We start from the raw sequence: 15949 nt of genomic DNA, 5'->3' as shown, positions 1-15949 counted from the left end.
GAGCGGGGAGCTCTGGGGGTGCAGAGGGAGGCCGGAGGGAGGAAGGAAAGTGCTGGGCCTTGAGGGAACGGCCTCACGTTGCACCAGGAGAGGTTGAGGTTGGAAATGAGGAGATATTTCCTCTCAGAAGGAGCAGCCAGGCGTTGGGACGGGTTGCTCAGGGAGGTGGTGGCGTTACCATCCCTGGGGGTGTTCAAGGCAAGGTTGGACGTGGTGCTTGGGGACATGGTTCAGTGGGTGACATTGGTGGTAGGGGGGTGGTTGGAACAAGTGATCTTGGAGCTCTTTCCAACCTAGATGATTTTGGGATTCCGGGAGGGAGGTCCCCAGCCTGCAGTGGGTGGATGCCATGAGGGGACCGCTGCAGAGCGTGCACACAAGCGGCGTTTCCGTAGTGTAGTGGTTATCACGTTCGCCTAACACGCGAAAGGTCCCCGGTTCGAAACCGGGCGGAAACACCGGCGGGTGGCTCGCATTTTCCCTATTTTTTTTTTTTCTTTTCTTTCTTTGATGTCGCGCTGGAAGGTAACCGAGGTCCGCCGGCGCTGCTGAACCGGCGCCCCGAATTACTTTGAACTGGAAGCACCAACGCGGCGGGACTTTAGAGCCTTCAGTCCCCAGCGGGACTACATCCCCCAGCATGCACAGCTCCCTACCACCCTAGACCCCAGCGCTGCCACGCCGCGCTGCCTCACGGGAGCTGTAGTCCGCGCCTCCCCGGCCGTCCCGGCGGTCGTTCCGCGGCCCGCCCCGTCCCGTTCCCCTCCGGGCGGTGCCCGCCGAGTCCCCGCTCCCCCCGCGGGTCCCCCCCGCCCCTCCCCGAGCCCCGGCGGTCCCGGGAGCACCGGAAGTGGCGTGCGGGAAGCGGCGGCGGCACAACATGGCGGCCTGAGGCGGAGAAGCCGCCGCTTCCTCCCGCTCGTCCCGCCGCAGGTGCGCGAGGCGCCGCCGCCTCAGGGCCGGGACCGGGGAGGGGCGTCCGAGGGCGGCTGGGGCGGGCCCGACCCGGCCCTGAGGGGCCCGGTGGGGACCGGGGAAGGGCCGCGGAGGGTCCCGGCCCCGGGAGGCTGCGGCCCGGCCGCTCCCCGTGTCCCGAGGCGGCTCTGCCGCCGCCCCCCGTTGTCCCCCGGCGCGCCCCGGGTCCTGCCCCGGCGGCCGGGAGCTCCCCCGCTCCCTGAGGAGGGAACCGGGCCGCTGAGCCCCGTGAGGGAGGTCCCGGTGCCCAGCCGGCTGGGGGGGGGGGGCGGTTCAGCGCCGGGGTATTTGTCATTATTAACTTTGTCTTGAGGGAGGCGGAAAAAACAAGTAAAATCCGGCGTGTAACTGGGTTCCTTCGCTTTCCCAGGAGGGAACAGAGGCCGCAGCCCGCTGTCAGGATGCAGTACTCCCATCACTGCGAGCACCTGCTGGAGAGGCTGAACAAGCAGCGAGAAGCCGGCTTCCTTTGTGACTGCACCGTCGTCATCGGCGAGTTCCAGTTCAAGGCGCACAGAAATGTGCTGGCTTCCTTCAGCGAGTACTTTGGGGCGTTCTACAGGGACGCCTCTGACAACAACGTCGTTTTGGATCAGACTCAAGTGAAGGCTGATGGATTCCAAAAACTCCTGGAGTTTATTTACACGGGAAACTTAAACCTTGACAGGTAACGCGCGCTACTAACGTGGGGAAGAAAATAAGGAAATAAACTGTATTGAGGCAGTACTGGATTTTTCGTTCTTTGTAACACGTATGGGAGGAACATAGTAGTGGATGTGATGCATACAAACAGCTGAAGATCATCTGTTTGCATGCTCCAGGATAGCACCCGGCATGTGAGTGCCAAAGCACAAATATGTTGTCAGATGTTTTGCTGATAGTTTCAGTCTCTTGAGTCTTTCTGTCAGGATCAGGAAGGATTAAAAATCTTGTGTGGTTACTGGGAGAGGGAGGGATAACTCGATTCTTCCTGAAGTTGGATTATAGGAGCCCTTTTTCCAGTCAACACACAGAAACTATAAGTATTTTCCCCCTCGTGGGGGTGTTTTTGTGCGCGTTGTGTTAGTTTGTGTGCAGTGAGGGTTCTTTGTAGTGCTGCTCTCTCAGGGAAAAGAAGGAGGTGTGGCTCACTCAGCTGTGACTACTCAGAAGCAGGTAGCCCAGAAGTGTAACTCCTGTTGCGACCTCCGGTGTGAAATCCATCCGAAAAAACTTTGTTGCTGCTGATCTCTGAAAACTCAGGCTTGAGAATTGTAGAAGCCTGGATGCGGGGTGTTGTTTCGGTGTTGTTTCTGTCTGTAACTTAGCTACGAGCTTTAACACTAATAGAAAAACTCCCGCAGCAGTGCCTTAGAGTTAGCGCGTTAGGCTTTGCAAGTTTCTGGGTTCGTTCCGAGCGGCTGGGATCTCTGAAAGAAGTGGGCTGTGCACATGCTGTTCTTACCCAGGGAGAGCTGTTTGTGTAGATGCCTGGAGCTCTGCTGGCGTGTACCTGTCAGCCTGTGGTGTATCCCTGCTGCAGCCCCCATTGTCTTCTGTGACAGCGGGGCCATGTGTGAACCCCGGAGGATTTACCTAGAGCTCAGTGCTAGTGTCATACAAGCTACTGAGCCTGTTGTACACATGGACAGAGAATAATTTTGGCTAGCTGCCTGTTGTCTGATGATTTAGTTATGCTTGCTGTGAAATAGACAGGCAGAATGCTGTTGTTTAGCATTAATCTGTAGTTAAACTGCCAGAAACCCACAGATTGTTACTGGTACTTGTTGCCACCATTTTTGGATGATTTTTTTTTTTTCTAAATCGTCAAGGCCTATGCTGCAGGATCTGAAAAATAGTGGGTAGTAGCTTAAACGAGGACTGCTTTGGTGGTGGCATAGTCTGTGTGTAGCTCGTACAGAGTAAAGACTGTGTGCAAGTCATTTTATAAAACAAGGTTAGTAGCTGCTTCGCAGAATTGCTGGGGTGAATGTGCTGCTTGTGAATTACTTAGGATTTTTGGCAGAAAGGGTAATAATTGTAGCATTGTATTCTCCAGTGTTTTATCCCTTTGTGTTATGACTTCTGAGCGTTTTGGACAGACAAACCAAAGTCCGGTCTCACCACCTTACGATCAGACTTAAAATTCTACAAGAGGCACGTAAACGAAAATAAAATTTTCAGTTCTGTGGAGCTACAGGCTCCCCTGGGCACAGGCTGTCAGTTGGAGAACAATTGTCCTATCAGTGTCTTATGGGCACAAGATTAGGTCTTGCTGTGTATTTTCTCTAAATTATTTCCTCTAACAGTGTAACTTCTCTGTAGTTCCGCTGTCTGTATTTAATACAGTTGGTACAGAACAAATTACCGCTTTGTCCAGAATATTGTCACCTAAGTCTTCTTTCCTTGCAGCTGGAATGTCAAAGAAATTCACCAGGCTGCCGACTATCTCAAAGTAGAAGAAGTGGTGACTAAATGCAAAATAAAGATGGAAGACTTTGCTTTTATTGCTAATCCCTCTTCTACAGAGACATCTAGCATCACTGGAAACATTGAAATGAATCAGCAGACTTGCCTTCTGACTCTCCGAGATTACAACAATCGGGAGAAAGCAGACGCTCCTCCTGCAGAGTTGGTTCAACCACAGGCAAAGAAATCAGCTTTAGAAAAGAAATCCGCTCAAACCAAAAAGCGAAAGAAGAATTTCAGCTCCCCCAAAAGCGTACAGAGTAAATCAATACAGTACCAGAATGATGTGACTGAGAACGCATCGATTGAAATGTTTTTAGATGCAAATAAGCTGGCCACGCAGATAACAGAGCAGGCTGCCCAAGGCAGCGATAACTCCGAGCTCCAGTTGGCAGCTGTGGTGGAAAGCGAAACGCTGGCAGCGCAAGATATTTTAGTTCAGACTATTGCAGCAAAACAAAAACGGGGGAAGTCTCAGCAGAACTGTGCGCTGAAGGAGCACTGTATGTCCAATATAGCCAACGAAAAGAACACTTACCAGCTGGAAAGTTCAGGAGAGGAACTTGACCAGAAGTACTCCAAAGCTAAACCGGTGTGCAACACGTGTGGAAAAGTCTTCTCGGAAGCCAGCAGCCTCCGCCGGCACATGAGGATACACAAAGGAGTGAAACCCTACGTGTGCCAGCTGTGTGGGAAGGCGTTCACGCAGTGCAACCAGCTGAAAACCCATGTAAGAACTCACACAGGTAAGCTGTTGGTTTGTCGTCGTGGGCTGTGGAGATCTGCGAGAGCAGCACGCGAATACGGGACTAGAAAGATCTTTGTGTTCTGAGCTGTTCCTCTGGAAATTTTGTCTGCTCTTGGTACTGTGGGGATAGCGTCTGTATCCTGGTGGCATGAAGTGTTTCTACGTTTTTTCGGTACAAAATCGTAGTTTCAGTGTTAAATAGCTAGTGGGGACTTTACTTGTCGGAGCACCTTGATCTCTGGAAAGATTCAGAAGGGCTGGCTACCCTTTAACTCTGCGGAGACGTTAAATGGAGTGCAGTGCCAGAAACCACCGCCAGTAGAGTGTGAAAGGCTCACGGAACTCCATACCAGAATTTCTGTTGCTATATATATATTTTTTTTTTAACGTGAAGTCCTAATATAGGCTTGATAACAATGGCGGAAAAAGAAATTACATTCTTGTTTCAAGTAGGTAGCTTCTTGCACGGGGGGAATCTTCAAAAAAAGATAGTGGAGGTGGCTCAATTGCAGCGTTTGGGATTTTACTTAGTAAAACGTGTAGCTGAACTGTGTGATGTTCTCTTCATTCAATAACTTTACTAGAAGTTTGTGTTGTAGCAAGAGCTACTGGAGAAAGCATCAAAGAAAAACCATTTATGAACACTTTAACGTTAAGACGACACATCCAACCTGGAAAGATTACGAACAGCAAGTTATTAGAGCCTGGGAAGACACTGGGGAGAAGCACAAGTCAGTCTTTGTCTTTTCTTACTTCCTTCCCTAGACAAGGAAGACTTGATACTGGATTAGTTCTGTCTTCGATCTGATCCATTGTAGCTGTTCTGCCCTCACCTTTGCTGCTCTGCTAAACCCAGTGAGCAGCGGAGGGACATGGGTCGCACGGTTTTCTTCCTTTTGTGGCTGACATTCAGAATTCTGAAGTAACAGTGAAAAAGATTTTTTTTTTTAAACGGTTACTTTTGCTCTTTTTCCCTTTGGAAAACTGTGAGCAGAGGTCAGCAGTGGAGCTCTTTCCAGGAAGCTGTGAAGATGCAGAAGAGGAGTAGGATGCAAAGCCTCCAGTAGGAGGTTCTGAGGTACAGCTGCAGGAGAACACCATTCCCGTTCAGTGACCAAGGGAGAGGATTTCAAATACCATCAGCCACTGACTCACTAAAGATTCATACGCAAGGTGAAGCTTGTGAGCAGAATTCAGGGCCAGTTTGCTGCTCCTAGCTGGCAGGTTAGCTGCCGAGTGCTTTTATTTCTGAAGTTTTTAAGCACACGTTGTGCTTAGGAATTGTCAAGCCCCTAGTTTGGCTGTGCGCCGTCCCAGCAATACGCAGAGGCTCTCTCACTGCTGTCATCTGAGACCGTGGCGTTGCACAGTCCACTGATGAGACCGTACTGACCGCGGAGAAACCACGGGCAGTCGGAGAGGTACCTGTAGCGTTCTGCAGCAGACACTAGTGAGGAGTCAGGGAGCGCCAGAGAGGGCACTGGACACCTCTTGTTGTTTGAGAGGCAGGAAGGAGCAGGTGATTTACTGGCTGTTCATCTCAAACACTCCGAATCTTGAATAATGTGGAAAAGTAGTCATAGCTTTCTGAAAATAACGTGGGGGAAATGGCATTATTAAAAATATGAACCGTTCCCTTTTATTTTCAAATTGCAATATGTTAAAAATGGCCTGTTGTGTGCTGTGCTGCTGGCACGTTCCACCTCAGCGGGCTGAACACCGGATGCCACGAGATGTTATTCGTCAGACCTACTAGAACAGACACTTGAGCCTTGGCCAGGTAATGGATTGGAAAGCTTGCTTACGTAAATCCAGAGAGTACAAGAGGTTTGTTTTTTTACCAGGGGAGAAGCCATACAAATGTGAGCTGTGCGACAAAGGCTTTGCCCAGAAGTGCCAGTTAGTGTTCCACAGCCGGATGCACCACGGCGAAGAGAAGCCGTACAAGTGCGACGTGTGCAACCTGCAGTTCGCCACTTCGAGCAACCTGAAGATTCACGCCAGGTAGGGAGAAGTGAGATCCTGCAGATGTTTCATCCACGTTTATTTAAACAGAATCATTCTCTGTGCTGTGAGCAAGACTTACACATTCACACCATTTGCTCATTTCTTGCTCCTTTTGTCTTGGGTCCCGTCTCGCACCGCAAGAATAGAAGGCGTACATCTGCGCCCTCCCTCATTAGGGAGGGAGCAGTTTATGAATGTTACAGCATACGTACTGGTATCCTTATGGCAATGACGGTTATTTGTTTTAAACTCTTTGAAGTACCTGGAGACAAAAGCAGTCCTTGACAGGAAGTGAAACAGAACTGGTCTCCCTGCGCACAGGCAACCGGCACGGGGCTGTTGCGTTTTTTGGCAGGAGCTCAAATCGTGTTCCCTTGTTCGGAAGCATCGTTTTATCTTTCAGTGCGCTGTAATGCAACACTTGCTGAGTTCTCACAGTGAATGTTACACGCGCGGGGCCCATAGTTTGATTCAGCTGCCATGAAACCACTGATGCACAAATTCCCCAAGCCAACAGCCAGTGACTTTTACTCATTGAGAAACTGCTAGCTCAGAATCAGCTCCCAGTTGATGAGTTTTGTAGCTCACAGAACGCTAACACAAGGAGCTTTGGAGAAGGCAGAGGAGAGTTGAGGAAAGTCACCTAACCGTGGGTGCTGCTTCCCTTCCTGCCAGCAGATCACCGCTGTCTGTTCTTTCGCAGGAAGCACAGTGGCGAGAAGCCCTACGTGTGCGACCGCTGTGGTCAGCGGTTCGCCCAGGCGAGCACGCTCACCTACCACGTGCGTCGCCACACAGGGGAGAAGCCCTACGTGTGTGACACCTGTGGAAAAGCCTTTGCTGTCTCGAGTTCTCTCATCACCCATTCCCGAAAACATACAGGTAAGGGGAGACGGAGGAAATCTCTGCCCTGGGATGATCTGGGAGTGTCCTCTGGTGTTTTCATCCAGCTTCTTTTTCATGTTTTTTCCCTTTGACTCCACTTCAAGGAGCATTTTCTCCCCTTGGACATCACCTCTGTTTTATTTTAACTTGTTCTTTATGTGTATTATGGTTTATATATTGAAATAAACTCCTTGTGTCTCCTTTAGGAGAGAAGCCATATATCTGTGGCATTTGTGGAAAGAGTTTTATTTCCTCTGGAGAGCTCAATAAACATTTTCGGTCCCATACAGGTCAGTTTCCAGACAGGCTGCTTCCTGAACAATAAATAATATTGTACTTTTACCTTTTTGCCTTTAAAATATACCACATTGTGCTGTACTCGAAAGTAGCAGAGTTTCTTAATTTATGTATCTTTGTGAAAATAATGTAAAGAAAATATCTATGATTTTTTTAATTGCTTTTTTCAGACTAATTTCAGTGTGTAACAGTGTAGGTGTTGATGTATGATCAGGGTTCTACTTCAAACACAGAAGCTTTTTGCTTTGTTTTAATCTACTGTTCTGGAACCAATTTTATTCTAAATACAGACAGACAAAATACCTTACAGTTACAAACTGTATTTTAAAATATAACTTTAAAATCCATTATCCTGCATCTATAACTGTCTTCTTTCAATATCAAGATTATTCTAACTGCCAAACCCATTTTTTTTTCAGGTGAAAGACCATTTATCTGTGAAATGTGTGGAAATTCTTACACAGATATAAAAAATCTTAAGAAGCACAAAACGAAAGTTCACACAGGTGAGTTCCTTGTGCAAACTGTTTTGTCTTCCCCTATGTCAAATAACTTTTGGGTTTTTTTTGCTCAAACTGGCCTGAATTTAGAAAACTTTTATTTTAGAAAATTTTCTAAATTTAGAAGATTTTTGGATGGTAGTCCTCCTTAGTGCTTAAAGCATCTGCTTTAGAGGTACCCAAACCTTGTAAAGCCCAAAGGATATGCTTTAAAGTAGATTCAAGACAAATTTTCAAGCAGTTTGCATTGCCGTAGCAAGCACATCTTGACCAACAGAGAAGTGGATTGCTGCTGACGAGAATTTTTGTACGTGAATATTTACTTCCTTGTCCTAGGAAATTGTGAGAGCTTTCCACACTAAGGCATGGTCTGTGAGTCATAGGTAACTTTTTCTTTCTTCTGAATCTGTTTTTGGAGTATGTCCCTATTAGGGTAATAATTCGAATGAAGAAGGCATACTGGTTACAAGAATTACTTTACTTCTAGAAGGATCCAATATTTCGAATGCAACAGCATAGTCAATGTTAATCCAGGTCTGAGCTGGATTAGCAAGTAACACGGTACCAGACAGCCAGGCAAAATGTTCTCTGCTGCAAATACTGCCCTAAAAAGACTTTTCAAATACATTCAAATCCTGCTCTGCATACCAGATTTTGATTAGGAAGAAATGTGACATATTACTTGGTTATGGTACAAAACTCAGGAGGTGTTCAGAGAATGGAACCGGTCTCTTTCAACACTGGCTCCACGTACCTCATTATCTGTCCATCCTTAAGTGTATTTGCGCTAATTCCCTTGTCTCTGTCGTATGGAAAAGGGAATAATCGGTGTCTGTGCATGTCTGGTCTGGCTAGGGAGAGGCTGAGAAGACAAGAGTCACACGCAGAGGCAGCTTTGAAGGTCAAAGTCTCCTGAAGCCCCGTTTAGGAAGGTGCTAATGCAGCCAGAAGGGGGTGGAAGCAAGTGTGCGGTGAGAGCAGCAGTGAGCGAGGAGAGGGCTGGGCAGTATGTGGCTGTGGTTCTTAGGTTTTCTGGGGGGGGAAATCTCAAGGAAACCTTCATAACTGTATTTTCTCCAAAGCTCCTTCGTTCACTATGTTAAGGGTTTGTTATCTTCTGTACCATGCCAAGTAGAGATCGAGTTAGAATTCATCATCTGTCTGTTTGTCACGTCACAGGAAGCAGAGGATGTGATTCTCAGTTTTCACACTGTGTTTACAGCTTGTTTTGGCTTCACAGCACACTGAAGGTACTGACAGCACAGCTGCCTGGGCAGTCCTTGACACGCCACGTGCTTGTTTGGGCAGTCAGTTGAAAGGCAATGTGCAGAATTTGTGTAGGAGCTTTTGAACATTTCTTCAGATGGTTTCCAACAGAGATGGTGCCTGTAGTGAAAGTTAAGAGGGACGGTATGAGACACACATGAGGATGGTTCATACAATGTCCTCAACAAGATAAGCTGTAGGGAATTTGAATGTCTTGGTAAGATCTAAATAATCATTCAAGCACTTTAATTTTTCACGTAGGATTTGTTCGTTTTAATTCTTCCGTGCAAAGACACTTGTGCTGTCTTTCCTTCTTGTTGACTTGTGCTATCTGTAGCAAGATTTCTAGTAGCAGTTAGTCCGTGTTTTGTGAGAACAAGTCTTGCTTGGTTCTTGCTAGCAGCAAGAAAAATCTTGCATCATTTGCAAAATGTTCCCTTACATTAATTGCTGGGAAAATAAAATTAATATTTGGAAAAACTTTTTTTCTTTTTTTTTTTTTTCTTTTCCCAGGATCCGAAACTCCCCCTGATTCTAATACACTCGATAATTCTTTCAATGAACAAGAATCCATTCAGAGTCAGAAAAGTCCTTTATCAGAGTCCATAGATGTGAAACCCTCTGAGATGTCTTTACCGCTTCCCCTTCCCATTGGGACTGAAGACCATCAGATGCTGCTTCCTGTGACGGGCAGTCAGTCTCCTTCGTCAGAGACATTGCTAAGATCCGCTGTGACTGGATATTCAGAACCTCAGTTTATTTTCTTGCAGCAGTTATACTGACAGCGCACAACAGAGCCACAAGGTAATCCAGCAGTGAACTTGCATACGTTTGGTAAAGATGAACATAATCAAGTAGTCACACTTTTTGAATTGGACTTGTTCTTTTTTTTTTTCTCTGTGTAAAAATCCTTGTAAGGCATTTCCATTGTACAGTGCTGTCTTTCCTTTTTTCCTTTGGTTGAATTGTGCTAATCTACAATCAAATTTCTATTTGTAATTAACACTGATTTCCAGGAGACAATTCCTTTTCAGCAACACCTGCCTTAAGAATTCTCTGTTAAGTATGTTAATGCATTTTTGGAGATCATTTTCTGTGTTCCCGCTGATCTGACGTGTGACAGTGTCATCCGAGCACCGGAGCAGGTTGCAAGAGAGGCTGTGGAGGCTCCCTCCTGGGAGACCTTTAACAGCCGCCCCGGACAAGGCCCTGGGCAACCTGCTCCTGGGTGTCCTGGCTTGGGCGTGGGGGTAGGACCCGAGGGCCTCCAGAGGTCCCCTCTCGCCTCAAACCATTCTGTGATTTGAGAACATTTTAAGCCATATTTGATAGTTTAGGAATATCAACCCAGAGTTCTAGAGGGAAAAATCAGAATTTGACTGCTAACAAGCTTGTAGGTCTGCATTCGGAGGTGATACAGTGTACGTGATGGAAGGCGGGGCAGCACTGTGGCGGGGTCCTGTCAAAGAATTACTGCCGCCGGCCAGAAGCAGCCTGTCTTCGGTTCAGTCTGACCAGAGGGAAAGCGAGCTTGGCGTAATGTCCCTGACAAGGCAAGTAAGGGGAGGTTCTTCAGCATGGCGAGTCAGAGGGACTCTAATGGCATAGATACTGCTGCGTATTCTTTCCAACAAGTCACTCTGTGTTTTTTTTTTGTTTTTTTTTTAATGAATCTAGCGTTGTTGTATCTTGTCCCAGATTTGTTTTTCACATCTCTGAAACATCCTGGGTTTGGCAGAAACAGCAGTGTTTGCTAAAAAGAGCTGGAACGTGCACGTTGTAGATGAGACAAAAAGACACGTTGACTTAATTGTGAGGCGTGAACCATAGCTTCATAATTATCATTTCTGTGACAGTAGTACTCGTTGTGCTAGAAAGGAGGTACAAAAGAAGAAACAAACACTGGCCTTCACTGTGAAAATACTAAATGAATGCTACCTGAGGGGGCATGAAGAAGAATACAACAGAGCAGATTAATTTTCTTTCAGGCATGGGTTTATTAGAGTGTGACTGATTTGTTTTAATTGAAGTATTTATGTATTGCTTTACCTCTCACGTTGCTTGTCCAGTGTAACTGCACACAATTGGTATCTAGCAAGACCCTTGTAAAGGTATGTTTTACTACTAGCCATTTAAATTTAAAAAAAAGCAACATCCCTAGTGTCCTGGTAGGGTCGTTAGTTAAAGACTACTTGACAGTAGGAGTACTTTTATGCTCCGTTTTGCCAGTTTGTGCCATTAGCATAATGTAAGCATTATCTAAGTAATCATCAAATAGTGAGAAACAATCGTAATGCTGTACCAACAAGACGTTTAAAGATATTATTTGTTGGTTATTTACTTGGTGCTAGCATTTTATTCCCACTGATGCCTTGTGTCCAGACACTGATAAATCGAAGGGCATAGGAGATACCTCTTAACTAATTCTGTTCTACATGGAGTAATAAGTAATCTGCACCTTAATTAAAAAGCCTTGTGAAAAAATTCTTGGAGGACTTCATTTAAATATTCTGCAAATGGTCCCTTGACTCCTGAGCATGACTATTGTTTTCTTTTAATTTCTATGTTTGTGCTTATGAGGTAATAGACCTTTTACTTCTTTGTGTTGATCATCTTTGTAGGCTGCATGTTTAAAACTGCTTCTTGATCATATTTTAGGTTTTAATCATGACTAATTTGATAAAAATCTACCAAGGACGGCGTGGAGTTCCACAGGAACATTCTTAACGCAGGCATCTCCCACTGTCCCCCAAAGCTAATTACTGCTCTATCTTCCTCACCTTTATTTTCTTTGCTTATTCATAGCACAACATTTATGAACAGCTGCTCTCCTTCATACTGCTGACAAAGGACAAGAGATGAAGTTCTCAGATTTTCTTGTTTGGCATTGCCCTCCCCCCCCCTTTTTTCAGGTTTCTGTTGTTGATGTAGTAGCTGAAGGATTCCTTAGCTAGCTGGCACTGACAAATGGCAAAGATCTTGACCCTGTGTTAACAAAAGCGAGCCGTGTAGCTTGTCCTAAGGCTTTACTTTCTCTTTCTGAAAATAGATCAGAAGTCTTGGGATAGACCTAGGCTTAATCATGAGTGCTGAAAAAAAGAACAAAGATGTACAACTGATACATTTAATGTTTAACCAACTTGGGAAGATAAACTAATGATACACTGCTGTTTTCTGAAGAAAAGCATGTGAAGATTAATATATCCAGGATAAAAGACAGCAAGAGAGAAATAGTGCTAGGAAAAAAAACACACATTCCTACATAGAAAATGCATTCCATAATAATGTTTGTTTGGACTGTTTTTATATTTCTAAAATTATAGCTTAATACCGTATTCTTAGATTTTCAGACTTTTTTAAAGAACAGTGGTTAGATTTATACAGGATTTGTTTAGATATTTAAAAACAGTAACACTTTCTTTATTAGTCATTTAGTTTTCTTTATAGACAAGAAGATAATCATTATTTTTTACAAGACAACAATTTTAACCTTTCTTAGTAGAACACACAGGCTTGTAGTTTTGTCTTGGAGCAATAATTTAGTGACCTGCACTCTTCAGTCCTCATCTGAGAGTCTCGATTCCTATCCTCATCTCTCGTGAAGATATCTCAGCTGCTGAGGTATGATCTCTATTAACTGTATTCATTTACTAGAATATAGATTTTAAATATATATAGATATTAAATATATATATAAAATTTGTAGGAATGTTCATGCTGAGTGCTGTAGGGCCTGAAGAAGCAGGTCTGCACTGTACCTTTTGCTGATAGATGCATGGAAATCAGCTGCACATTAAATCATAGGCTTAAGGATTCCAAGTTCATTTTGGAGGCGCAAGGCTTATAACAGTATTGGTAACTTCTTTAAGGGATTAATAGAAGAAAGCATGGAATTGTTTTTTAGGGAGAATTCTCATTCTTAAAACCTACTTGCAAAATGAAAGAGGATATATTAATAATTCCATTAACAGTAATTTAGAGAGAATGACGTGATTTATCTCAGCAATGCCATTGTTTCAGTACTGTTTAGTCAGTTTCGCACTAAAGTCGGTGCAAGTTTTGCCTAAACAGATTATCTACATCTATAAGTTTCTGAATTGGCTGTTTTGAAATATTTATGTTAGAATAATTCCTTATATGGCACTTACTTCTGGATTTGTGTCTATATGTGGGCACAAAGCATGACAACTTCCCTAAAATCATGTATTTCAAGAAAATTTTTGAGTATGGACAAGTCCCACGTCAGGGACTTCAGGGCTGTGATCTTGGAGAGGCTATCAATAAGCCTTGCAGAATTAAGATAAAGACTAATGACTGATTTTTGGTTAAATTATTTTTAAAGTATCTTTCATGTATATACCTTTTTTCCTCTGTTATTTGTATATAGGTCAACTCTCAATTTTATAATCACCTGGGAAGGGAAGGGAGTTGTACATATTCAGCCTGAAGTGTTTTATGTTAGACTTTAATAAACTTGTTTTGTATTTTTCCCTCACCTCGTGCGTGCTATTTATAACTGCAAGGGGAAACAACAAGAGGCGGAGGGAAGCAGTCTAACATAACCACCCCTAAAGCACCCTGTCAGAAAGACGTAAGGTTGCCCTAGGCACAGCACACCAACACAGCAAGGATTAGCGCATTTTCTTGGCAGCAAAACCACCCAATTTTTCTGATAGAAAATATTTTGGATCTGTTCAAACCCAATTAAACAAGAACTTCATTCTAAATGCAATCTCATGTGGTCACTCTTACATTAGTACTTTTTTCTCCCCCACCCTTGTTTTGAGGGATGGGGGATTTTTTTTTTTTTTCCTGAGTGCTTTGAAGGTATACTTTATCTGCTCAAGTAGATAGTCGGTGGATTTATTTATCAGAATTTGTATCTTAATTTATTTTTACTCAATTGTTTAATTTTACAGGAGGTGGTATAGTGGCTAGAGTATGAAGTAGGACTTAATCGACCTGCCCTATACCACTAACCTGCTGGCTTAGTCATTTTCCTTCCTTTCAAAGTGAGACTAAAATGCTGCCTTTCTGAAAGGTGCTCTGAGTTCTGGCAGCTGCAAAAATTTGCTAACAGAACAGGATTATGCTTGTTGTAGTACTAAAACAGCATGGCAAGAATTTCTAGCCTACGTGAATTCTCTCGTTCAAAAGAGCACAAGGAGGTGTCTTCTAAGAAATTCAGGGTTGGGGTTTCAGAGAAAGGAAAGCAGTGTCTTTGGCACAGGCCTCTTTAAACAATACCTTTTTTTTTTTGGTATAAGTAGTTATAGCTTGCAGGAATCTGTTTATACAAAAGTCAGTAAGAATGACACCGTAGCCCTTTCTTATGAGCTATTCTTATTGATCTCATCAATAATGCAGAGTGCTCCTGTTAAATAAGGGTTCACATGGAGAAAAACATTTTAAAAAACACGCTAGCATTTTTGAACATGATGCCATTATGCTGTTTATTTTTTGTGTACAACAGCATTGCTATCTGATATCTACTAAAAATAAAACACTGCTGTTGGTAGAGTTGAAATTGACTTGATAGATTTGATTACCTGTTATCACAGCAGTTTAACAAGATTTAACAAATTTAAGACAACTTTCAGGCAACGAAGTTAGCCTGAACTTCGTGTACGGGACAAGGGAAGGACAGATACAGGGAAAAGTGATACCTAAATCTGAATCTTGTAATGGTCTTTCTGGCAAGAAATTCTCCAATCAGTGTCAGCACTAGGAATAGTTACTTTAGAATATCACAGTACAACCTGCAATGCTCCAAAGAAGCAAGATGCAGAAAAACAATGTTTGCTAATGCAAGCCAGTATTACAGCTCATCTACTTTTTTAAAGAGTTTCGATTCGGATAGTATGCAGGTCCCTCCCGCACAGTTACATTCTTTGTACCTTCAACCTGTTTTTGTTGTTCTCTTCTTCCTGTGCAACAACAGCTAAAACACAAGTGGCTGTCTAGGCTAGGCTTCTCACAGGGTGACCAGAGACCAAATTTGTGCTAACCAAGATGGTCACAGGTTAAGACGTCCATATGCAGGCCAGAAAGGTAAATAAATTTCCGTTCTCCTGCTCTGCGCTCACTTTTTGGGTATTACATCTGTTAAGCTGTTCTGTGAAGAGAACATGGGGGAACTCCTGGTCAGGAGGGTGAAGAAAATTTGCTCAGGTCCTAAACACTGGCTCTAGCAGGCAAGCAGGTTGAGGGAGCAGAGACAGAGGTAAGTGCACTGAGCAGGTACGTTTGTTCTGCTACACAGAAGTTGATTGACAAGGAGGTCTAAGTCCTCCGATGACACTAAGCAATTTTTGGACCAACAAAGCCCAGCTAATTTATGTTCTAAATATTAAAACAAACAACAACACAGTAGCTACCAATACCACCTTGGTCATTTCAGATTGATAAAGCGTATCCATACACCTCTCTGTTTCTACACTACCACTGTGGTAATACACGTCACTGCTTTTTAAGTACAGTGTTGAAATTACTTTCCTATCTTTTTCTTTTGACTTCCATTTTACAGGTCTTTTGCCTGTGCGCACATGCGTTTACGGATTATTTTGTTACATGGCACATTTAGATAAGCAGAAGATTGCATTAGTGAAAACTCTTGAGCAAACCTCTGTCATACTTGGGTCATTTTGTTGTTTTAGACTTGACAAGATCTGTGCTCCTACAGGTATAAGCAGAATGGATGGAAAAGGAAACAATCTGAGTGATTCCCAAACTTTTAAGCAGCTTGTATCCAAAGCATTAAACAAGTTTTAACTACCTTTATATGCATATGTTGTGTTATTTATGTCAGAATTGCCACACAGTT

The 15949-nt window shown here is 44.0% G+C and overlaps 1 protein-coding gene and 1 non-coding gene across 2 annotated transcripts; both read left to right on the top strand.

Moving 5' to 3' along the window:
* Window positions 1-385: 385 nt before the first annotated feature.
* Window positions 386-458, top strand: TRNAV-AAC (transfer RNA valine (anticodon AAC)). The gene has a single exon. It is a non-coding gene; the product is annotated as a tRNA-Val (tRNA).
* A 261-nt stretch (window positions 459-719) lies between these two features.
* MYNN (myoneurin) lies at window positions 720-15906 on the top strand. Its single transcript, XM_035557191.2, has 8 exons — window positions 720-933; window positions 1346-1642; window positions 3367-4169; window positions 6016-6175; window positions 6882-7060; window positions 7270-7353; window positions 7780-7866; window positions 9640-15906. Exons 2-8 carry the CDS (start codon window positions 1377-1379, stop codon window positions 9906-9908), a joined length of 1848 nt encoding a protein of 615 aa, XP_035413084.1. The 5' UTR covers window positions 720-933; window positions 1346-1376; the 3' UTR covers window positions 9909-15906.
* The last annotated feature ends 43 nt before the right edge of the window (window positions 15907-15949 follow it).

The sequence above is a fragment of the Cygnus atratus genome, chromosome 9 (genome assembly GCF_013377495.2).
Source record: "Cygnus atratus isolate AKBS03 ecotype Queensland, Australia chromosome 9, CAtr_DNAZoo_HiC_assembly, whole genome shotgun sequence".
NCBI classification, from domain to species: domain Eukaryota; kingdom Metazoa; phylum Chordata; class Aves; order Anseriformes; family Anatidae; genus Cygnus; species Cygnus atratus.
This window is presented reverse-complemented; position numbering and strand designations above follow the sequence as displayed.